The 25,243-nt window shown below is 38.7% G+C and overlaps 2 protein-coding genes and 1 long non-coding RNA gene across 4 annotated transcripts in view; 1 reads left to right on the top strand and 2 right to left on the bottom strand.

Moving 5' to 3' along the window:
• LOC307012829 (uncharacterized protein) overlaps nt 1-22,601 on the bottom strand; it is a 54,901-nt gene extending 32,300 nt beyond the window's left edge. The window contains exon 1 of the mRNA XM_079640024.1: nt 21,867-22,601. Coding sequence (XP_079496150.1) covers nt 21,867-22,059 — 193 coding nt within the window. The 5' untranslated portion in view covers nt 22,060-22,601. The remainder of the gene's footprint in view (nt 1-21,866) is intronic.
• Nucleotides 1-25,243, bottom strand: part of LOC307012801 (uncharacterized protein) — a 31,669-nt gene that overhangs the window by 1,882 nt on the left and 4,544 nt on the right. The window contains exon 1 of one of the 2 annotated variants that reach the window (XM_079639978.1): nt 7,280-7,819. The exons of the other annotated variant lie outside the window; for it this stretch is intronic. Coding sequence (XP_079496104.1) covers nt 7,280-7,574 — 295 coding nt within the window. The 5' untranslated portion in view covers nt 7,575-7,819. Of the gene's footprint in view, nt 1-7,279; nt 7,820-25,243 lie in introns of those variants that run through there. 2 annotated transcript variants of the gene reach the window in all.
• On the top strand, nt 22,218-24,603 carry LOC307012882. Its single transcript, XR_013800757.1, has 2 exons — nt 22,218-22,353; nt 23,527-24,603. It is a non-coding gene; the product is annotated as an uncharacterized lncRNA (long non-coding RNA).

Raw genomic sequence — 25,243 nt, forward strand, 5'->3', positions numbered from 1 at the left:
ATGTAGCCCCGTCCCTTTCCACTTCCAGTTAAACATGAAAAAGTTTTTTTTCTTCTGGCGTAGCACTCGCTGCAATGTAAACAATGAATTGTATTTGGGATCGTTCACAGATACGCTATGCCTACAGTATAGAATTACAATACTCTGTTACAAATTAAAATCCTTCATTCAAACCTCATTTAAGTAAAAGTATGCAAGTATTAACAGAACATTTGACGGCACCTTAAATGTAAAAGTAATGATGGTGCAGTAACATTTTCCCTGTCGTTGTTTAATGTATGATGTTTCTTGATTATTTTGTATGTTGCATTTTACAGCTGTACATGTTCAAAGTTGCGCTTGTATAAATGATTATAGACGAGGGAACCTGCCAAATATTAAAATGTGTGTTTTATATACAGTACCAGTCAAAGTTTGGACACACCTTCTCATTCAATGTTTTGTTTATTTTAATATGTTTCTACTTTGTAGATTAATACTGAAGACATCAAAACTATGAAAGAACACATATGGAATTATCTAGTTCACAAAAAAGTGTTAAAAAATCAAGAATATGATTTTTATTTTAGATTCTTCAAAGTCGCTCCCTTTTGCCTTGACAGCTTTGCACCCTCTTGGCTTCTCTCAGTCAGCTTCATGAGGTAGACACCTGGAATGGTTTTCAATTAACACGTGTGCCTTGTCAAGAGTCAATGTGTGGAATGACTTGCCTTCTTAATGTGTTTGCGACCATCAGTTGTGTTGTGCAGAGGTAGAGTTAGTGCACAGTGGAAAGCCCTATTTGACTGCTGTTTTAATCCATATTATAGCAAGAACGACTCAACCCAGGAAAGAGAAACGACCGTCCATCATCACTTTAAGAAATGAAGGCCAGTCGATCCGGAAAATGTCAAGAATTTTGAATGTATCCTTAAGTGCAGTCGCAAAAACCATCGTATGCTATGATGAGACTGGCTCTCATGAGGACGCCCCCGGGAAAGGAAGAGTTACCTCTGCTGCAGAGGATAAATACATCAGAGTTACCAGCCTCAGAAACCGCAAATTAAAAAGCACCTCAGATTGGAGATGGGCGAGTCCTGATTCATCCGGATCATTAACCCGGATCCTAGAAATGAGCTGGTCGTGACGAGTCTCCCCTCTCCATTAACCCGAGTCCTTTGAGTCCTACACTTGGTGTGACTTACAAATTAAAACTATCAATTGCGTCACTCGCTACTCTCTTTATAACATGTAAAATAACATTACAACGTACCCCAGTCCATCTGCCTACGCTTTAGCAAGTAGGATAGCTTCCAGAAGTTATCGTTTGGCTCAGGGGAGGGGACGCGGATCAGTGAAACTTCCTGCAGACTCGTGGGCACTCAGAGCTATTATTCACGAGTCAACAGCAGACTCAGAGATTCGCAAATCCTGACTCACTGTGCAAAACATAGCAGACTCGTGCGGACTCAGAGCCGTAACCGTATAGCAGCAGATCCAGCAGACTTGTCGTCATGCACGATCAACAGCAGACTCAGATTCGCCAAATCGCCAAATAACCCTTTTTTTTGTGATCAACATTTTTTATTAAAGCAAAAGGCACTGTGTAGCGGAGGTTAATATAACGTCAGTTTAATATGCTCGTGAAATGCAACAAGGATTTCTACTGTCTTGGTGATGCTGACTCATATGCAGTGATGCAAACACAGGTATGGTGAAAAGAGAGAGAACTATTCGAAGCAGAAAAAAAACAGCGTAATATACCATCTGACAATGGCCTGTGCTATAATCCTTCAATTAACTGGCTGTTCTTTATAATTTACTCAGATCAAAAGGAGACAGAGATGTTAAGTTATAAATCAAGAGTTTTTATTATTATTTACAGCAGGGGTGGGGAACCTTTTTCCATTCAATTTTTACAACATCCTCCGAGGGCCGTACAAATTATTGAACTCAACCTCTGCTTAAAAAAACTAAAATCACAGCCCATTAATTTGGCCTTTCTTTCATGCTGTGCAAAGAAAAAGCAACTTCTTAATCCAGATATCTCACCATGACTCATGTTTGACGCATGCATGCATTCATGCATGCATTCATGCATGCATTCATGTGCACGGTTGTGGCATGACCACCAAAACAGAAAGATATGGAAACAAGATGTGTGCAAATGTATTTAGTATCCTATCCATGTGAACATGATTTAAGTGGGGGGGACCTAACCTCCTCTCGGGGGTCCAGGGGCATGCTCCTCCGGGAAGATTTCTTTTTAAATATTGAAGTCAAAAGCATCAATCTGGTGCACTTTGAGAGCGACATGAGGAGATCTATGGATACATCTTTCAACATCCATATGAAACAGAACTGTAAGCAGACTTTTCTTTTTGGATATTTTACCAAATCACTCACCTTTCAAACTCTATTCTTGTTATTTTTAACAACTTTTTTTTGTTACTGTCATAGTATTTTATACCTGTTAATAATTTAGTCTCCAATGTCTCATTAATAACTATGATCATATCAAGGTGTGCCTTAACCTCACTGAGCTGAGGTTATTTGAGCCTCTCAGGAGAGAGCTCTCTTCCACCTGGTTGTAGAAAAGCTCTTTAAATTCGTTAGCATAGCTAGCTAACCAGATGCTAATAACAACAGATCGCCACTGTGCTTACAACTAAAGACACAGCCTCGCAAACACTGCGGCATGTGTACGGCTCCTTATGGGTACTGCAATATTTGAAGAGCCGAAGCGGCGTTCCGATGCTCTCCGTTACTCCTTTCAAACGAGACATAACCACGTGAAGACCTATGGTGAAGACACGTGTTGTGTTCAATGAACCTGTCCTTGGCCAGGAAAAACAGGCACTCGCTTGTTTAATTATTTTGCGATCTAGATTTCTTCTTCTTCTTTGAAGTGAGAAGTTGTCCGTCCGTCCGTCAGTCAGTCGGACGGACTGACTGACCCCCCCCCCCCCCAAAAAAGAAAACTCTTCGGTTCTCCACGAATTACACAAGTCACCCAAATCAGCGTTAAAAAAGCGGGAGGCGCCGAAAAGCGACTAATTTGCATCACTGCATATGACTCAAATGACTCGTATGATCCGGATCTCTTCAATGACTGACTCATAAGACTCCAAGTCCATAAAAGGATCCGGATTTGCCATCTCTACCTCAGATTAAAGCCCACGTAGATGATCACAGAGTTCAAGGAGCAGACAATCTTAAAGGTCCCATGACATGGCCATTTCTACCGATCATAATTCCATTGTTGAGGTCAGAATAGATTTACATTGTTCAATGTTCCAAAACCACATTGGTTTCTCATACAGCATCTCTGTATAGTATGCGTATTCACTCTCTGTCCTACACGCCTTGTTGGAGCTCCTGCTGCTCCAGCTGACTCAGATAAGGAAATATATGATACATTATGATGTGATATGCTGCGGACTGTACTGTTACTTTGATCCGGTTACTTATGTTGTGGCAGATATTTAATTAAGCTTTCTTAACGCTAATGTTACAGTGTTTCCCCTAGGATGGAGTCATAGCAGCGGTGCTAAGGCACGTGGGCCCAGCATAATGTGAGCGCGGAGCGTGTGGAATTTTTTAGTGTCTGTGAAGTGCGCCCCGCCAATTTCTTTCTATGTGTCAGCACAAGAAAGGCTCTTGAGGCCCAGTACCAGGGCCGGTTCTAGACAATTTGCTGCCCTAGGTGAGATTTTAGCCGACATTTTATATGTAAAGAATAAATTAAAAATCTCTACAAAAGACAAACACACTGCAAAAACAGAAACTTATTGACATAGGTAATAGACGTCAAAATGGCTTCAAATGTATTCAGTATTGTATAAACATGTTTGAATTGGGGGGTGGACGTCATATTCTCTAGGGGGGTCCGGGGGTATGGTCCCCTGGGAAGATTTTTTTTTTGAACCTTTTACAGTAAAATGCTTCAATCTGGTGCACTTTGAGCACACAATTACTAGAGACCTGATCTAGGGGGTACAACTCTAAAACGCCCATATGAAAAAGATCGGTTTACATTTTAATAATCAAATAAGTATATGAACATTTCCAATAACCTACCATAGCCAATAACAAATAAATGTAGCTTATTTTATTTTTGTTGTTCATTCATATCTTATTTTATCTAGTTAACATTTATTTATGCATATTTTTGTATCTCTCCAACTTTAAACGATATTTTTGGTTTACTGTCCTATAGTATACATTGAAATGATTTCAAACCTGTTTTTATTTATCCTAATAATTATAAAGGAGTGACTTGGAAATATGTGTTTACATAATTTGTGGTCAAAACGTTTGAGACCCACTGAGATAACTTAGACTAAAATTAACTATCTAAATACTCAGAGAGTCCTTAACCTCACTGAGCCTCTCAGTCTGACAGGAGAGCTCTCCTCCACCCTGGTTGTAGAAACATCTACTTCTTATATCCGTTAGCGCAGCTAGCACCAGATTCTAATAACAACAGCGCCGGTACCGGTGCGCCCTCTCCCTTGCTCGCTCGCTCGCTCGCACTTTGGCTGTGAGCTGCGGGCGCCTGATAAGCCAACATCCCCCACTTTCATCACTTACAGCGCCCACCGTACAGGGCAAATTAAACGTGTAACCGGGGTGAAAAGGGTGTTACATTTACTTAATTATGAATGTTGTTACATCTAGGCCGAACATTTGGATGAGCGCCAACGTTCAAAAATGTTTTTTCCCTCCCAGAGCAGCGCCCCCCAGATCTGGCGCCCTAGGTGACCGCTTGTGTATTATGCCAGAAATTGGCCCTGCCTAGTACATACAGTGGCAATGTCTCAAGATTTAGCAAAAATACACCTTACACCATACAGTAACACAAATACTACAAATCCACATAAAAAACAATCAAAAATGAAAAAGGGTCGCCACTTATTATTATTTTATAAAAAAAAAAAAGTAAAAAAAAAAGATTATTTTCATTTTTTTTTGGTACCTTGCTGGCGCCCCCTAGCAGCGGCGCTCATATTTCAGCAGCGGCGCTGCGCCGCCACTATTTGTATATAGGGGAAACACTGTGTTATAATAGTCAGATTGCTCTGAAGATGGGAGGTGATATTTTATTAATGTTCACGTTCACACAGTCGGTGATTTTTGCCGGCCGTCTTTCCTGCAACAGCAGCTTTTCTGAATTTCCTTTCTCCTGTAATATGACTTGATCGCTTTAAACTCCACACACTGAGCTCTGATTGGTCAGCAGGCAGTGCTTTCACTGAGTTGAGCTTTTAGCCTGCAACCTAACCTGCTCCGGGGCAGGTTAGCCACACAGAATAAGTTACCATGGAGATCGAGCCTGCTAAAAAGAGAACCAGCGTAGTAGGACCGGAAACCCAGAGTTTTATTGATGATATTTTACATTAACATTTTAATTACTTAATGACCTTTGTACTAGTTTCCCTATTCTTTAACAAGTAACATTTTAGATGTGTTTAATTTATTATTGAACATATTTATTCATTGATTTCTTTATGAATTATTCTCGCGCAATTTGAATTAATACAAAATATTTCTTTTTATTTGCTTTTTCACATTTAAAAAGAAAAGATGAATAAAGAAGCACATTAAAACTAAATTATCAAATTATGTCACATTTAAACAACTCGTGCCCACATGTATGGGTAATATTTAAATCAGTAAATTAAATGGCATATTATTCAATGTATGTATTTTTATAAATATATATATATTGGTAGGTTTGCTCTTCCGTAATACATTTTAATTATCATAATAAAGTACATGTGTCTAATAATACTGACATGCTTTTACTTAAATAACATATTAATGCAGTAATTTAACTTGTAAATCAAATCAAAGTTGATTTATAAAGCACATTTAAAAGCGATTTTTGGTTGGGCCAAAGTGCTGTACATGTAATAAATACTACAATCACATAAAAACACATTACTACAATCACAATAAAAGACAATAAATTACAACAGATATATAAAAAAGACAGGGAAAAGTCAGGAGTCGTGCTCCGCTCTGACTAAAAGGCCAGGGAGAAGAAGTGTGTTTTAAGAGTAGATTTAAAAACCCCTAGGGTCTGGGCCGGTGTTACAGTATAAGTTGAGTCATGACAACTGGCGACATTCTATTATTTTCGTCATAGGAATCCGGGGCGTGTACATTGAGGACCCATTGTTGACTTACCAGGAAAGAAACATCGTTTGTCGTTTACGTTCATCTTTTGCTATATATCTGCCTTCCTAAGATCACTTTGCTGCACATTCAGTACTCGTATGTGAGGTTGTGGGTGAGAGTCCGATATCGTGACGCTTACAGGGAGGTATCGAACATTACAAAGTAGGTGACTGTGTGGATGCCTGTTCAAAACATTGCAAACTTCAATAAATCATTTAAATTATATATTTGTGTCCGACTTTCATTTGTTCATCGTTCTTAATGTGATGTATAGTAGCTTTGATAGCTGTCCATACCTTCAGACAGCCTAAAAGTAAAACACAAGTTGTTTATTCACAGCCCGAACGCTCATCGAGATGACTGGATCAGTCATGAAACTTGTGATCAGCTCCGATTAAATTGTGATATCAATTCTGTAGCTAACCTCCAGGGAGCACGTTTATTTTATGAAATACCTGTATCCCTCTCATCACAACAAGACTCTACACTGTGCAGGAAAAACAATTACATACATGAAAATAACCTTGATGCATGGGAATTAAACACACAAACTATCTTCCGTGGCTATACTGATATGTCACAGTAACGGTAAACCACAGAAATGTAAGTCCAGCGGGGCACAAGTTGAATACATATAATACGGTAGTTCTATTATGCCTTTAAGCCTATACGTTTAACGTTTATTTCATAAAATGAACGTGCTCCCTGGAGGTTAGCTACAGAATTGATATCACAATTTAATCGGAGCTGATCACAAGTTGTCATGACTCAACTTATACTGTAACACCGGCCTCACATGGAGGGGCAGAGTGTTCCAGAGCCTAGGGCCAGCTGCTGCGAAGGCTCTGTGCCCTCGGGTTTTGAGCCTGGTCTTGGGCACTATCAGCAGCTCTGGCTGGGGTGTAGCACTGGAGGAGTTCAGCTATATAGGCCAGAGCCAGCCCATTTAGGGCTTTAAAAACAATAATGGAGTATTTTCACAGTGTGTTGTTTGTACTTTTACTTCAGGATCTACTACCTGCAGCAATTGCTGATAAAGGGTCTAAAGTGTTATTAATGTGATAATAAAGTGCTACTGAAGAGTGTAAAGTGTTAATTAAGGGTAAAGGGAACAGACCTGCTCTGTGTATCCGAAGCTGAGGCTGTAAAACAGCGTCCAGTAGTTTCTGGAGTCTCTTGTTCTCCTCTTTGGAAAGAGACAACTCCTCCTCGTACTCGGCTATCGTTTTTTCAAACAGAGCAAATATCTCTTCAGTAGCAGCAGTGAGTCGCTGCTTCTTCAACGACAGCAGCATTTGGACTTTAGTCATGTTTACTAAATCACCTTTTCCTGCAAGCTCTGTTAAAAACACCGTTTCTCTCTCCATCAAACTCAATCTGACTAGCGTTGCTAAGGTGTTTCCAGCTAGCATGCTAAACTAGCTCCAATAGTCCGAGGTAAACGCTCCAGAAAAAAAGAGCACACAGTCCATTCAGAGGTTTATCCAGACACACAGATGATGGATCAGTAGTGCTGGAGCTCAAACACACTTTCACAGGAACACAGAGAGAGAGAACCGTATCGACGAGACGCTGTTACCGAATAAAATGTGGGACCATCTGCTGATATTCTATAACGGTAGGCAGTACAGCGTGCAGAGTGGAGCTGGCTGTGTCTGAAGCAGGAAGAAGAGGGAGGGCTTATCAAACTCTGACTCATTCCAGGAGGAGGAGCAGCGCTGACACTGAACTGTTTCCTGATTTACAAAAGGAGCCTCGCTTACAACCTGCTCTATATTTGAAAACAGTCTTCAGCTGTAAAATATTTGTTTTAAATGCAGGCTTTTGTGGCACACAGCTCCACACTCATGGTAGCAGTGGTGTAAGAAGTACTCAGATATTCTACTAAAGTAAAAGTAGAAATACTACAAGGTAAAAATACTGAACAAGTTAAAGTACAAAAGCATTGGTATCAAAATATAGGCTACTTAAAGTACCAAAAGTAATAGTGCTCCTTATGCATAATGGCCCTTTTCAGAATCGCATATATATATATATATATATATATATATATATATATATATATATATATATATATATATATATATATATATAGAGTTACTGGGTTACTATAATGATTATTGATGTGTTTTATCACAGTTAGTAAATGTAGAGAATTTGAATAACTGTATGTCCTGCTGCTGGCTATCTTATGTCAAAGTGTTTAGTAATTGATTTATATTTTTGAATTATCTACTAATCTATATCTAACTAGTAAATAAAAGCTGTCAAATTAATGCAGTGGAGTAAACAGTACAATACTGTCTTCTAAAATGTAGTGCAGTAGAAGTATAAAGCAGCATAAACTGAGACGTATTGGCATCAACCACTACTTACTACTTACTGTGCATCATCTTTAATTTTAGAATCATATATATTGAATTACTGGATTATTTCATTTAATTGAAACCACTAAATAATTTACCAATATTGCTTTAGATCCTAGAGATCTTATGTTTAAGAGACCACATGTAATCTTCCTGTTTTGTTGCACTGTAGTAGTTGTTACATTTACTTTTATTAGGTTATTATGTATGACACCTCTATTAGGTTGTACCTTAAATTGTCCTTGGGCAGACACACACACCGTTAATATTGGGTATTTTATTGGGTTCGGGATTCCTATGGATGACTGCCGAGGAGAGAGCGCAGAGAAGCGTGTAAGACTGCGACTCCGCGTCCTGGTCTCTGGTCTTTAAGTTATAAATCAAGGGTTTTTATTATTATTTACAGCAGGGGGAACCTTTTTCCTTTCAATTTTTACAACATCCTCCGAGGGTCGTACAAATGATTGAACTCAACCTCTGCTTAAAAAAACAAAAATCACAGCCCATTCATTTGGCCTTTCTTTCATGCTGTGCAAAGAAAAAGCAACCTCTTAATCCAGATATTTTACCATGACTCGCGCATGCACGTGCACGGTGTGGCATGACCACCAAAACAGAAAGATATGAACACAAGATGTGTGCAAATGTATTTAGTATCCATGTGAACATGATTTAAGTGGGGGGGGACCTAACCTCCTCTAGGGGGGTCCGGGGGAATGCTACCCCGGGACAATTTTTTTTAAATGTTTAAGTTAAAAGCATCAATCTGGTGCACTTTGAGAGCAACATTAAGAGCTCTATGGATACATCTCTCAACACCCATGAAACAGAACTGTAAGCAGATTTTATTTTTCTTTATGGATATTTTACAAATCATTCCCTTTTCAAACTGTATACTTGTTTATTTATAACAACTTTTTTTTACTGTCATATAGTATTTTATACCTGCTTTTCCTTTATATTACCTCGAGGGCCGTATCAAATGGTCTCGCGGGCCGTATACGGCCCGGGGCCGGAGGTTCCCCACCCCTGCCTTAGATCAAGGGTGTCCAAACTTTTTTAACCGAGGGCCAAATACAGAAAAAAATATAGGAAGAGCTGGGCCCCTCACTCGAGGAGAGGTATAATGTCTCATAACTTCAGTTATAAGTTAGCAAAATAAATCAAATGTAGGTAAATTATGCTTAAAGGTAGGGTAGGTAAGTTTGAGAAACCGGCTCGCTGCGCTGGCAGCTCTGGGAGGGAAAAAAACATTTTTGACCGTTGGGGCTCATCCTCATTTTCGGCCTTGATGTAACAACATTCATAATTAAATAAATGTAACACCCTATTCATCCCGGTTACACTTTTCATTTGCCCTGTACGATGGGCGCTGCAAGTGATGAAAGTGGGGGATGTTAGCTTATCTGGCGCCCGCAGCTCACAGCCAAAGTGCAAGTGAGCGTGGGAGCGAGCGAGGGAGAGAGAGAGGACGCACCGGTACTGGCGCTGTTGTTATTAGCATCTGGTGCTAGCTGAGCTAACGGATATAAGAAGAAGATGCTTCTACAACAAGGGTGGAGGCTGAGAGGCTCAGTGAGGTAAAGGACTCTTGAGTGTTTAGTTCACTTTAGTCTAAGTTATCTCAGTGGGTCTCAAACGTTTTGTTCACAATTTATCTAAACAAATATTTCCAAGGCACTCCTTTATAATTATTGGGATGAACAGGTTTGAAATCATTTCAATGTATACTGTAGGACAGTGAACCAGCTAAAATCTTGCCGAGGGCAGCTAATTGGCTAGAACCGGCCCTGTTTATTGATATCCATTTAATCATATTTTACATCTTGGTTCTCTCTTCGGACGTTGGAATATTATTAATACAGAATTGCTCATTTGCAAAAGTCACATTAGATTGAATTGTATTACATGTTATGACTACTGAGCCAAGTGTCTAAAAGAGTTATTTCTAAATCAAATGGAAGCTCTAGATTGTCACCGATGCATTTAATGTTGTTAATATCATTTTCACCATTCTTTCACCTCAGGAGTTTCCTTGTGCTAAATTATTTTGTGATATTATGAGGAACAGAGAAAGTCTAAAGGTTATTTGGTAAAATGTAAGTAATTTTTCTCTGTAAAAGATGTAAAATGTGTTTAGCATGGGGGTCTGGACGGGGGGGGAGTATAAATACATAGAAAATGGTGAAAGGAAATTATTAAATATATGGTAATGATTCAATTAAACAAAAATCAAGATGATAATTAAAAGTAAGAATATATATTTATTTAATATATTTTAAATGTGAGTTTCATTTTCTTTATGTATTTATTTAAATATTCATTTTATTTATTATTTAGGCTTTTTTTTTATCTAGTCTTTCATTATTTATCTCCCTATTTATACATTTATTCCTGAATTTAATATATATATATTTATTCATGCATTTATTTATACATGTGTCAATTTCTTTCCCTCATAACATTCCTGTGGCCCTGGTGAGATAAAGATGATTTTGATAAGGAGTAACTGCTTCTGTCAGACCCTGAGGGACATAAAGGAGGGCTCGTCCGGGATTTGAACCCGGGACCTCTCGCACCCAAAGCGAGAATCATACCCCTAGACCAACGAGCCATGAAAACATACGACAGCCATCAAATTATCTCTCAACTTTACATGCCACGTTGCATGACTTCTGCTGCTCCCCTTTAACCTTCAAAGGTAGATTTCCTGGTGGTTCAGCGCCCTCTAGAGGCGCTTTGTTGACCTGCAGACACAACCTGACACCACCTGATAAAACCCTGCAGAAGTGACCTCTATTAAATCATCTTTATCTCACCAGGGCTGCAGGAATGTTATGGAGGAAAGAAATTGACACAGGTACAAATATATAAATAAATGAATACATATATATATTAAATTCAGGAATAAATAGAAAATGCCTAAATAATAAATAAAATGAATACTTAAATAAATACATAAAGGAAGTGAAACTCAAATTTTAAATATATTAAATAAATATGTATTCTTACTTTTAATTATCATCTTGATTTTTGTATTTATAATTAATGTAATGATTACCATTTATTTAATATTTTCCTTTCACCATTTTCAATTATACTCCCCCCCCCCCTCCAGCCCCCCATGGTAAACACATTTTACATCTTTTACAAAGAAAAATACATTACATTGAACCATATAACCTTTAGACTTTCTCTTTTCCTCATAATATCAAAAGGATAATTTAGCACAAGGAAACTCCTGAGGTGAAAATGATATTAACAACATGAAATGCATCGGATGACAATCTAGAGCTGCCATTTGATTTAGAAATAATTATTTTAGATACTTGGCTCAGTAGTCATAAAATTCCATCTAATGTGACTTTTGCAAATGAGCAATTCTGTATTAATAATATTCCACATCCGAAGAGAGAACCAAGATGTAAGATATGATTAAATGGATATCAGTAAGTATGAGTTACCCATATATATATATATATTTATGTAGCATTGTTGAGATTTCCATTGCCATATCTACACTGTAGCTATAAGACAATAACGCCTCATGAACCCTCGAGTATCTAAACCAGGGGTGTCCAAACTATAGCCCGGGGGCCATTTTGAATCGGCCCTCAGCAAATTAAAAAAGTATAATGCAGTATGGCCCACAGATGAAACTTGTGCTAGTCTTGTATTGTACTTCTTAACCCTTGTTGTTGACAGTAAGGGGAATACTTACTATGTTGTGTTCGGGTCTCCCGTGTCCCGTTTCAAGTTAAAATTATATAATAACTACGCTCTAGTTTTTTTTTTATCAGAACAAGGCTTCATGATATCCTCCACAACAGCTATATAAACACTACAAAACTGATTTTTACAATTCTAGCCAAGTCTGAAGGTCTCTAAAAAAATGTGGTGTTCGGTTTGGGAAGACCCAGCAGAAATGTTTTGGGTGACTCGAGGTCAAATTTGACCCAATCAAGATTCAATAAATAAATGTAAAAAGGTCAACAATGTACTTCGGTGTTTGGCGGGACAGGAGTGAGTAAGTCATCACTTCTGAATATATATTGGGCACTCATGAGACCTGTATTAGATTATGGGTGTATAGCATTCATGGCAGCAGCAGAATCAAACCTTAAAAACTGGATGTCCTACACGCTCAGGCCCTGAGGATTTGTAGTGGAGCTTTTAAAACATCTCCAGTATCAGCAATACAGGTGGAAATGGGAGAAATGCCTTTAAGGGTAAGAAGAGTGAAGTTAATGTTGGCATACTGGGTAAACCTTCAGGGGCATAGTGATAGCCATCCTGCGAAAAGTATTTTGAAAGACTGCTGGGAGCACAATGAGTCACATTTAATAAGTTTTGGATGGATTGGCGATGTTAAAGCAGCAAGAATAGGTTTGAATCAAATACAGTATTGCCCCACAGTTCCAATCTCGCCCATTCCACCCTGGTTATTCCCATTGCCAAGTGTAGACCTCAATATGCAAAAGGATTTAAAGGAAAAGAAAGAACTACCAGTATGGCGCATAGTCCAGAATTATTTTGCAAGATATCACATTGTATATTAGTTCTCCACGATATGCCTTTTCAGAGATAACATATCTATCGTGATACAGAGAGTCACTCAGTCATAGAATGTGAGTGCTGCGAGTGCCAGGGTAGGATTTTCACGGCGGCCATGACGGCCTTGCCGTGATTGCCCCTCGGTCTGGCCGTGAAGCCCTGAAAAATAATTGTACGTCCTACGGCCTCCATGGCCTGCGTGCCCCTGATACTGTTAAAATCTCGAAGTTGCTTTAAAAGCCTCAGAACAGTGGTTTCTGAACTGCATTATGCTGCGTTCACAACGGACGCGATGCGAATATTCTCACCCACGGCCGTATCCAGGATTTCTTAAATACCAAATATGTTAGGGGGGTTCGGGGGACAACACCCCCCAAGATTTTGGGGATTTTCATGATCTAGTTAGGTGCTTTTTAAGTCCTGTGGGGGGTCAAACATTGGATAATATCTTGATTTCAAACCATATCAGTGGGCTGCAGCATAAATTATTTTGTAATACATAAAAATCAGCTGATTGTTACTATTATGATCTGGAAATGCAAAAGAGGCTAAAATGATCACAAAACATTGTCAACATTCATTTCCCATGTCTCTCTCCTTTCCATAACCTGCAGCCTCTCTTCCATCTTCTCTAGTCTCTCTGTCTTCCTCCTGTTCACTACTCTCTCTGTCCTCTACTCTTTCTCTTTGTTCAATCTCTCCTTCGTTGGTCACTTTTTGCTCCTCCTCACTTGTCGCTCCTGCCAGTGAATTAAAAGCAATTCAGCAATTTAGTTCATTTCACTTGTTTGTTTGCATTATTTTTTTATGTAAATCTGTTTTGTTTGATTCTCAAAAGAGAACAAAGATGTAAGCAAATTGTGTTTTATACAATTGTATGTTATTATAACATCATAACTGCAATAGATGTATGTTGTTTTACAATTATGCCTATTGTAAATTAAGACTATTGTTATAGATATATATATAGATATATATAGATATATAGATATATATAGATATATATCTATATCTATCTATATAGATATATATAGATAGATAGATGGGGTTATTAAGCCTACATTCTTTTGTGTGACTGTACCTGCAGTTCCTCCCTGACTTCCATCACTTTCTCTCTCTCTCTTTCTCTCTGCCTGTCCTTTCTCTTCCTTACCAAAGCTGAACTTCGACTGACGTAGTCTTTTCATTCTATCTGAGTCAGTGTAAAAAGAAAAAAATACAATGTTATATCTCCATTGTTTTACTCAAATTGAAATGAAAGAAAAGCATTACAACGTTTGTTAAAAGGTAATCCTTCTGACATTGGATGAATGTAATTCACTTTAGTTCTCTAGCTAGTTTATTCACGCAATTTAAACCAAAGTATAGCCTAGCTGCAATATAAGTTAGTGTGCATGTTGTCGGACGTCCACTGACTAACGTAGAGCGTTCAGACAGGATCAGCTGGTCATATGATGTCCTGATGAACAGAAACACAAGCAGCCCGCTGGACTCAGATCTCTAGATACTTCATCACTCCTTCGCTGCTCCGATACAAGTCTGTGCTACGGTGGTTTGTTGATGAATGTGGTCTTTTTCTGTTTGCTTTAATCGAGGCTACGTAGTTATACAGCGCCCCCATCTGCAGTAAATGGAAGTACTACAAATAACCCCGTTTAGTGCAATTATTTCACAAGTTTTGTTATACACAGCTCGAAAAATATTACCGAGGTCCGTACCTCGGGGACCTCAATGGTAGATACGGCCCTTTATATATACAGTCTATGATACGGCCATCTTCTCACCCACCGCTGGAGTTTCACCGCGGCTGTCAGCTGTGTTTACTCCTGTCATTCAAACAGGACACGCTGGAGAGGGGGCGGGGCTTATATCCATGTAAATACTGTGGTGGAAACCAACTACGACCAAATTAACCTATTTTACCGTGATTTAATTGTAATACACGTTTCAAAATGATGCCGAAGTAACTAAATACTGATAACGGTTAGTAAAAACCAAGCTGTCTAGTCAGGATTCAGACAGTATTGCACTTCATTTATTGTCTTGGTTGATTCGGTTGGCTTATATTTTATTTTATCAATAAGGTATTAATATTGTTTTTCCCTTTTGAAACAGATGTTCAGTTATGTTAAAGTCTTTGATTGCACTTCAAGTCTAAAGTTTACATTTTAATTGTTTGGAAATGACTTTTCCTCATTGATGTTTTATGTTTAACTTAGTTATGTTTACATGTTACATCACTGCTAGTGCTACCTAAAACAGAAAGTGATTTTTTATACTGAGAAACTGACATGCAAAAATATCATGATAAATATCGTCTATCGTGATACTGCTTGAAAAATATTGTGATATTATATTTTTCAATATCGCCCACCCCTAACTCAGACTCAACAATCATATTTACAGATGGTTCCAAAGATCCAGAGACAGGGCGTGCAGGGGCAGCATCATATATCCCAGTGAGTAATACACATATAAAGAAAAGGGTAACAGACCATGTGTCAGTATACACCACAGAGTTGTTGGCATTGGTACTGTCATTGGAATGGATAGAGGAGAAAGAAATACGTAGTGTAATTGCATCTGACAGCTTTTCAGCATTATCAAGTATACGATCAGGTAGATCTTCATCTAGAATGGACATAATAAATGAAATATTTCAAATGTTATATACAATGCAAATCAAAGGCATAGCAACTCATTTCATCTGGGTTCCTGCTCATGTTGGTGTGGAGGTAATGAACAGGTGGATATTCTGGCCAAACAAACACTCAGAAGTATGAACATAGACATAGAAGTTCCACTCAGCAAAGCAGAGGTTAAAACATTCATACAGAAATATGCACAAACAACATGGCAAGATCATTGGGACCTTAGTGATACAGGAAGACATCTTTATAAAATTCAAAGGTATGTGGGGGATGGAAGGAAGGTGGGGTTTAAAAGAAGGGAGGAAAATGTCATTTCTCAGATGAGAATAGGTCATACAGGTCTCAATCATACATTAAGTATAATAGGAAAGCATCCAACCGGAAAGTGTATACACTGTAGCCAGCCAGAAACTGTTGAGCATGTTTTACTGCTTTGCAGGAAATATAGTACTCAGAGAAATGTGCTTTTCCGGACACTGAAGAAAGCAAAATTCCATGACGTGTCGCTATCAGGGCTGTTAGGGAAAATATGGCATCTGGCAATATGTATTGTGAGATTATTACATTTCTAAGAGAAATTGATAAATTTAAAATAATCTAGAGTTTTGGTTCTTTGTTTTGTTTTGTTTGTTTTGTGATTGTTTTCTGCAGTCTCTTGTCCACACTCCAGTCCAGTTGGTGGCGGTAATGCACCTACAAGTTGGTTTGCCAACTGCCAATAAACACTAAAGAAGAAGGAGAAGAAGAAGAAGAAGAAGAAGAAGAAGAACACACATCACCAAGATGGCCGTCACTACTGTAATGAAGCCAAAAAAGGGATTGACTACCCTCACTATCACCACAATGACACACGTCCAGAAGAATGTCATGCAAAGCTGCCTGCCTGCCTGCCTTCCTTTGATTCTCCCTGAACTGCCTGATCTTTTTAATGTTCAATGTTAACCATTTGTGCAGATAGCATGAAGTAGAAAATATTTTGGGTTACTTCATGTTACTTCATGTTGAGGCTAATAAAAATGACAAGGCTAAGGCTGTAATGCTATCTAACGTTACGTAACGTTTACGTAACGTTTACCCCACTTGAAATACTCCATCTGATCGGTTCCTCAAATCCCACAACCTGCTCCCTTGACCCTCTACCCACTCCTCTCCTGAAGTCCTGCCTCCCTGTCCTCTGCCCCTATCTTGCTAACCTTTTCAACTCCTCGCTGTCCCATGGAACCGTCCTCTCTGCCTTCAAAACTGCTGCCGTTACTCCAATCCTCAAAAAACCTGGTCTTGATCCCTCCTCCCTCACTAATTACCGCCCCATCTCCAACCTATCATTCCTCTCAAAAACTCTTGAACGCATTGTAGCCAAACAAATTCACTGCCATCTCCAAACCAACCAGCTTTATGAACCCCTTCAGTCTGGATTTCGTCCTCACCACAGTAAAGAAACTGCACTCGTCAAAGTCCTCAATGACCTCCTCACCTCTGCTGACACTGGTTCCCTCAATATTCTCATCCTCCTCGACCTGAGTGCAGCCTTCGATACCGTGAGCCACAACATCCTGCTCACCCGACTCAGGGACATTGGTATTGAAGGTATTGCACTCAGATGGCTCCAGTCCTACCTCACTGAACGATCCCACTTCATCTCCCTCCTCAACCACTCCTCTGCCACAGCTTCAGTCACCCAAGGCGTTCCTCAAGGATCAGTACTTAGCCCCCTCCTCTTCATCATTTACATCCTGCCCCTCGGTCAGACACTCCGCCACTTCAACCTGGACTTCCACTGCTATGCTGATGACACTCAGATCTACCTCAGCACCAAACCCCTCCATAACCCACCCCTTACCTACATCGATTCCTGTCTGACAGTTATTAAAGCTTGGATGCAACATAACCTCCTCAAACTGAACAGCAACAAAACAGAACTCCTCCTAATTGGCTCCAAATCCACCCTCAGCAAGTTCACTAACATAACACTCACCATCGATGGCACCATTGTTTCCCCCTCCAATCAGGCACGCAAGCTTGGCGTAATCTTTGACCCCACCCTCTCCCTCGAACCTCACATCCGCCAAACAGTCAAAACCTCATTTTTCCACCTCCGCAATATTGCAAAAATCCTACCCTCTCTCACCCGCTCCGCAGCCGAACGACTAATCCATGCCTTCATTTCCTCCCGCCTTGACTACTGCAACTCACTTCTTTACGGCATCAGCACTACATCCCTCAACAGACTCCAACGGGTTCAAAATGCAGCTGCACGTCTCCATTTTTTTAAGAGATCTCTGTTTAAAGTGATTGTTGGTTATATAACAAGAGTATATTCCCTGTTTATCTTCCAGGTCCATGAGGGAATATTTTTAACCATCAGGCAGTGCATGCATTCGCGTAATCCTGCATTTGGTTCGTTTCCTTCAGTTTCTGTCCCTCAAATCTTTGGAAACAGTCAGAAAAACGGCTACGGAGAACACGAAGAACAGTTTTAAATGATGACTTTTTTGCTTTAATCACCCCGACTGAATTAATCACACGTGACTATTTTTCACTCATGTTCCCGGTCATACCTTACACTCTGTTATTGCTTAACTTTTATTCATAAAAATAGTCTAAATAAACTGCAGTGAGTAACATTTCCATGAAGATATTCAGAAAATCAATACCAAGAAGCACATGATGAGGTTTTTCAGTGTCTGACAGGCTGTTGTAGAGAAAGTGCTTCAATAGCACTGAATGTTATTATTGTTATTCTGACATGTTTTTAATGTATCTAGTTTTACATGAATTTTTGGTTGTTTTTCGTAGTGCACATTTTGCTGATTGTGTTTGCTGACACCTGACTATATGGACGGAGACAACATGAAGCTTTCACTGAGGGGACTGACAACCAAAAATACCCAACACCTGGGCAGAGATAATACATAATGTTTGATATCCTGATGGTAAACCCTTCTTACCCATGTTCGTTTCTTTGATCGGTTGAAACACAGCTTCTTCCTCTCTCTGCATCCTCCTACCACAGGATAAAAAGTTGTAATTGATAGTCATGACCACGTTGGATAGACTGGATGTTATTCTGGAGCTGAGATTTATTCATAAATAAATATCTTTGATACTCGGTTCAATTCTTGCCTTGTATTCTTTAAATGTAATTTATTATTATAATGTGTTGTCGACTAAAATGTATTATTCTGTATTTACCTTCCACCCTCTGGCCATTTTGTCAAATGTGTTTATATAAGGAGGTGTGTGGTGCAGTGGACTACTGCGTTGGTGTTTAGATCAAGGGGTCACAGGTTCAAACCCCACTACAGTCAGTATGTCGTTATGTTCCTGTGCAAGACACTTCACCCCAAATTGCTCCTTAGGGGATTGTCCATAGTATCAAGTATGAAAGTCCCTTTGGATAAAAGCGTCTAACAAGTAACCTGTAATGTAATATCAAAAATTCTTGTTTTATTTTATTCCCTTATCTGTATTAATCATTTATTTTATTTTATTTTTTAATTTTTACATATTATGTCATTTTCAAACCCTCCATGCGTGAGCACATAATTGACTTACATTTTACCAGTAGACTCTCTCCATTCATCACCTAAATATATATATATATCACAAAAAATGGTTGCACAGGGAAACTCCAGTGCTGATAATACATTTAACGATGTAATATAATATTATAATGCATTGTAGACTAAAATGTGCTATTCTGTTTTGTTAAAAGAAACTGTAAAACTAAAATGATTTTATGATAAATTGGTATCAATCCCATCTGAGGTCCAACTTTTGCAATAAGGAGGGCTCGTCCGGGATTTGAACCCGGGACCTCTCGCACCCTAAGCGAGAATCATACCCCTAGACCAACGAACCATGAAAACATACGACAGCCATCAAATTATCTCTCAACTTTACATGCCACGTTGCATGACTTCTGCTGCTCCCCTTTAACCTTCAAAGGTAGATTTCCTGGTGGTTCAGCGCCCTCTAGAGGCGCTTTGTTGACCTGCAGACACAACCTTACACAACCTGACACAACCTGATAAAACCCTGCAGAAGTGACCTCTATTAAATCATCTTTATCTCACCAGGGCTGCAGGAATGTTATGGAGGAAAGAAATTGACACAGATACAAATATATAAATAAATGAATACATATATATATATATATATATATATATATTAAATTCAGGAATAAATAGAAAATGCCCAAACAATAAATAAAATGAATACTTAAATAAATACATAAAGGAAGTGAAACTCAAATTTTAAATATATTAAATAAATATGTATTCTTACTTTTAATTATCATCTTGATTTTTGTATTTATAATTAATGTAATGATTACCATTTATTTAATATTTTCCTTTCACCATTTTCAATTATACTCCCCCCCCCCTCCAGCCCCCCATGGTAAACACATTTTACATCTTTTACAAAGAAAAATACATTACATTGAACCATATAACCTTTAGACTTTCTCTTTTCCTCATAATATCAAAAAAATAATTTAGCACAAGGAAACTCCTGAGGTGAAAATGATATTAACAACATGAAATGCATCGGCTGACAATCTAGAGCTGCCATTTGATTTAGAAATAATTATTTTAGATACTTGGCTCAGTAGTCATAAAATTCCATCTAATGTGACTTTTGCAAATGAGCAATTCTGTATTAATAATATTCCAACGTCTGAAGAGAGAACCAAGATGTAAGATATGATTAAATGGATATCAGTAAGTATGAGTTACCCATATATATATATACATATTTATGTAGCATTGTTGAGATTTTCATTGCCATATCTACACTGTAGCTATAAGACAATAACGCCTCATGAACCCTCGAGTATCTAAACCAGGAGTGTCCAAACTATGGCCCGGGGGCCATTTTGAATCGGCCCTCAGCAAATTCAAAAAGTATAATGCAGTACGGCACACAGATGAAACTTGTGCTTGTCTTGTATTGTACTTCTTAACCCTTATGTTGTGTTCGGATCTCCCGTGACCCGTTTCAAGTTAAAATTATATAATAACTACGCTCTAGTTTTTTTTATCGGAACAAGGCTTCATGATATCCTCCACAACAGCTATATAAACAAAACTGATTTTTACAATTCTAGCCAAGTCTGAAGGTCTCTAAAAAATTTCGTGTTCGGTTCGAGAAGACCGAGCAGAATTGTTTTTGGCGACTCGAGGTCAAATTTGACCCAATCAAGATTCATCTTTGAATGCTTCGCGTCGGGCCGAACCACGCCCCTTAGCTGTGATATAATGAGCATACCACGGCCTGTCGTGAGCTATTGCTTAAGTATATCACTCTCAAAATATATATTCTGTGTGTATATATATATATATATATATATATATATATATAATATATTATAAATACATGTTGGCAATAATTGATTGATGAGATTTTACATTAATTTATATTAACGTTTTAATGACTTAATTACCTTTGTACTAGTTCCCCTATTGTTTAACAAGTAACATTTTATCTGTGTTTAATTTATTATTGAAAATTTGTATTCTTTGATTTCTTTATGAATCATCCTCGCGCAATTTGAATTAATTCAAAGTATTTATTTGTATTTGCTTTTTCACATTTAAAAAGAAAAGGTGAATAAAGAAGCACATTAAAACTAAATTATCAAATTATGTCACATTTATCCAACTAGTGCCTACATGTATGGGTAATATTTAAATCAGTAAATTAAATGGCATATTATTCAATGTATGTATTTTTATAAATATATTTATTTTGATAGGTTTGCTCTTCCGTAATACATTTTAATTATCATAATAAAGTACATGTGTCTAATAATACTTACATACTTTTACTTAAATAACATATTAATGCAGTACTTTAACTTGTAAATCCAATCAAATCAAAGTTTATTTACAAAGCACATTTAAAAGTGATTTTTGGTCGGGCCAAAGTGCTGTACATGTAATAAATACTACAATCACATAAAAACCCATTACTACAATCACAATAAAAGACAATAAATTACAACAGATATATAAAAAAGACAGGGAAAAGAGACTTTAAGAGCATAGACTGTATATATAAATGGACATAGGGTCCGTGACGTCACCCATAGGATTCTGCTAAGTGTTAATTAAGGGTAAAGGGAACAGACCTGCTCTGTGTATCCGAAGCTGAGGCTGTAAAACAGCGTCCAGAAGTTTCTGGAGTCTCTTGTTCTCCTCTTTGGAAAGAGACAGCTCCTCCTCGTACTCGGCTATCGTTTTTTCAAACAAAGCAAATATCTCTTCAGTAGCAGCAGTGAGTCGCTGCTTCTTCAACGAGAGCAGCATTTGGACTTTACTCATGTTTACTAGATCACCTTTTCCTGCAAGCTCCGTTAAACACACCGTTTCTCTCTATCAAACTCTCAATCTGACTAGTGTTTCCAGCTAGCATGCTAAGCTAGCTCTTATAGTCCGAGGTGGTGATGGCAGTTTGACACTGAAATGGCCGCAATGGCATTTTCGAATGGCGGGAAATCTCTGTCATGAATCGTGAGGGCATATGAGATCCACGCGAGCACAAGTCAAGCAGCCGCGGCCATTATTTTCGCGAGCACTAAAACGTCACTCGCGCGAGAGCAATATTTAATCCTGCAGGTGAGAAACATGCCTTGAACATGTGTAGCATCTCCTTGGTCTCCTGCGCTCTCAGCAATTCCTGCTCTTCTGCTTGTGAAATGCTGGCCTGTTCGCCTGCTCTTCTTCTTCTTCTTCTTCTTCTTCTTCTTCTTCTTCTTCTTCTTCTTCTTCTTCTTCTTCTTTTTCTTCTTCTTCTTCTCTTTAATGGCAAATCGCTTCCACTTGGAGCATATATTGCCACCTACTCAGTGGCTGCTGGTGGAAAATATTTTTGGTGGGGCTGTTGATATAGTGAGTAAAAACATTTTTTTTGGGGAGAAATGACCCCTTAAATTGGGACTTCTGGTGATGTAATGGCCCCATAAAATCGTGGTTCTAGGGGCAGGAACAACCAGGCTGAGTCGGGCTGAGTATGCTAAACTAACTGCGGTCAAGCCAGCCTCCACTCGGGAAAACCTAGTCAAGCCAGCCCTCACGTGATATTGCGGTGCGCGAATATCCGATGCATTACGGTAGAGTAAAAAAAAATCATCCCTCTGTGTTTAGATGAGAATAAAACAAAAACTGTCCAGTATCAAAGACTCATTTCACTTCAGGGTGATAGCAGGACATCCCATCTAGTCACTCAGAAAAAATCAGGACATTCTGATGTAGAGTTTCAAAATAAAAGACCTTTGAAGTCTCATATATGAGCTATCATCCCTGTCCCCAAAGGTCTTTTATTTTGAAACTGTACATCAGAATGTCCTGATTTTTTCTGAGTGACTACATGAGGTGTCCTGCTATCACCCTGGAGTGAGATGGATCTATGATACTGGACAGTTTCGGTTTTATTCTCATCTAAAAACAGGGATGATTTAAAAGCTATACCCCATCTCCCAAAAGAAGGGCTCTTAGGTCAACCCCAATCCAGTTCTTTCTGCTCAATAAGTGCACAGAAAGAACACCAAAGTCATCGGATAAAATGGTCCTTCTCCAGGCTGGACTTGGCAGGAGGACTCTCAATATCCCCGAAAATGCTAGATAATATAAGAAGCACTTTATTGATCCCAATTTGGGGGCATTTTTTATGTATTACTGTAGTTTCCCAATCCACTGAAGTACTACTGGTCACAAATCAGCTTCAACAGAGGTGACATGTGTGGAGGGTTATAGTTCTAACTGCACACTTGTTTTGCTCTTCCCACGTAGATATCATATATACTTATGGAATCATATTCGAAAATGGTACCATTGGAAGGGGCCTGGATGCCACATAAAGCTGCTGGTAAGATAAAATCTCCCTTATTAAATTCAAGTGTGGTCTAGTATTTCTGCAGTTAAATCCTATTTATACTCTCTATCTTCTCCTACAATAGCTGCTCTTATAATAGCTCATCACTGCCCTTGATGGTTAGCATATTTACCTAGCCTCTTGTTTTTAGCAATCCATGAGAAAGCCTAACACTGCAAGTGTGAATCTTGTTCAAATCAACTGCCTCCCCTAGAATATTCTGTGCATTAAATAACATCCACTTGTTTGTACACATTCCCATATAGGAGGATCAGGCCAGCAGAAATTAAATGTTTTGGTACCTGAGGCAGAGGGTTACACAGGGGCCTACCTTTGTGGAGTCTATTTTTATATAACATTACAAGACTGATTCTTATTATTACATTATATGCTTATTGTGCTCATGAGATTGCTATGACTATAGAATAAATAGACACAATCACTAATCCCAGGTTCTGATGGGTTAGATACCAACGAGGGGAATAGTCTGAAGAAAGTTTAGCTTGCAATATTGAAAGTAGCAAGGTCGAGTGCAGAGACTGAGAGAACACAATGAGCACATCGCACCGGCCTTCACTTAGCCGCGCTCCCCCGCAAAGCTAGGAAGCAACATTATGGTTTCCCGCTATATCTGAAGAAACGTTAGAGAAAACAAATTAGTATGATGGTGCCAGAGTAGGAAGGGACTTCCACAGGCCGGCCGAATGCTGATTGGAGGATCGTGTTGCCAAGAGACTCTATCTGAGTCTGCGCACCAACCAAAGAGAACCAAGTCTAAACCATGGTATCTCTTCAGCTAGTCTTGACCAATCAGAAATGTACGGGCAACGCCCTGTGTAATAAAAATGTATGCACGCACGAGGTTCGAGGCTCTTGACGGATTTGGTGGTTACAGATTACAGCTTTGCTGCCTGTGATTCCCAAAGACGTGATGAGTCCTTGGCCAAGTAAAATATATATTTTGCTCTCTTTACAATAAATAGTTAAACTTAGAAGTTGTCTGTCTTTTCTGGAATTCTGAACCCAACAATCACCACAATGAAACACGTCCAGAAGAATGTCAATATAAAGCTGCCTGCCTGCCTGCCTTCCTTTGATTCTCCTTGAACTGCCTGATCTTTTTAATGTTCAATGTTAACCATTTGTGCAGATAGCATGAAGTAGAAAGGATCGCCGATGCTAATGTAGCGTTAGCATTTCTCCACCGGGGGCATCCGGGCTTAAACTGTAGGATGACCACACCGGTGGGACAGTACTCTTCAAAGGGTTCACGAAATATAACTACTACTCTTACTGTATAACATTTTGGGTTACTTCATGTTAAGGCTCATAAAAATGACAAGGCTGTAATGCTATCTAACGTGCTTGCTACTAGCTAACTAGCTAACTTGATCCAGCCACTCCTGGTCCTTTCATCAGACGGGAAGCGAAAGAACGAGCAAGACCCATTGCTGGTATGATTACAACTTGGTACTAAGCACACAGGCATCTTGTTAAAGTTATCTTATCTTAGCTATCTCTTATATTTAGTGGAGGAAAACAATTATGACATCAGTTATGACATCACTTACCTGTCATAACTTATCTGGGATTTGTAGTCTTTCTAGTTGCGTATTTTTCATAGTCTTATATTTA

Source organism: Notothenia rossii, assembly GCF_949606895.1.
Source record: "Notothenia rossii genome assembly, chromosome: 7".
Lineage (NCBI taxonomy): Eukaryota > Metazoa > Chordata > Actinopteri > Perciformes > Nototheniidae > Notothenia > Notothenia rossii.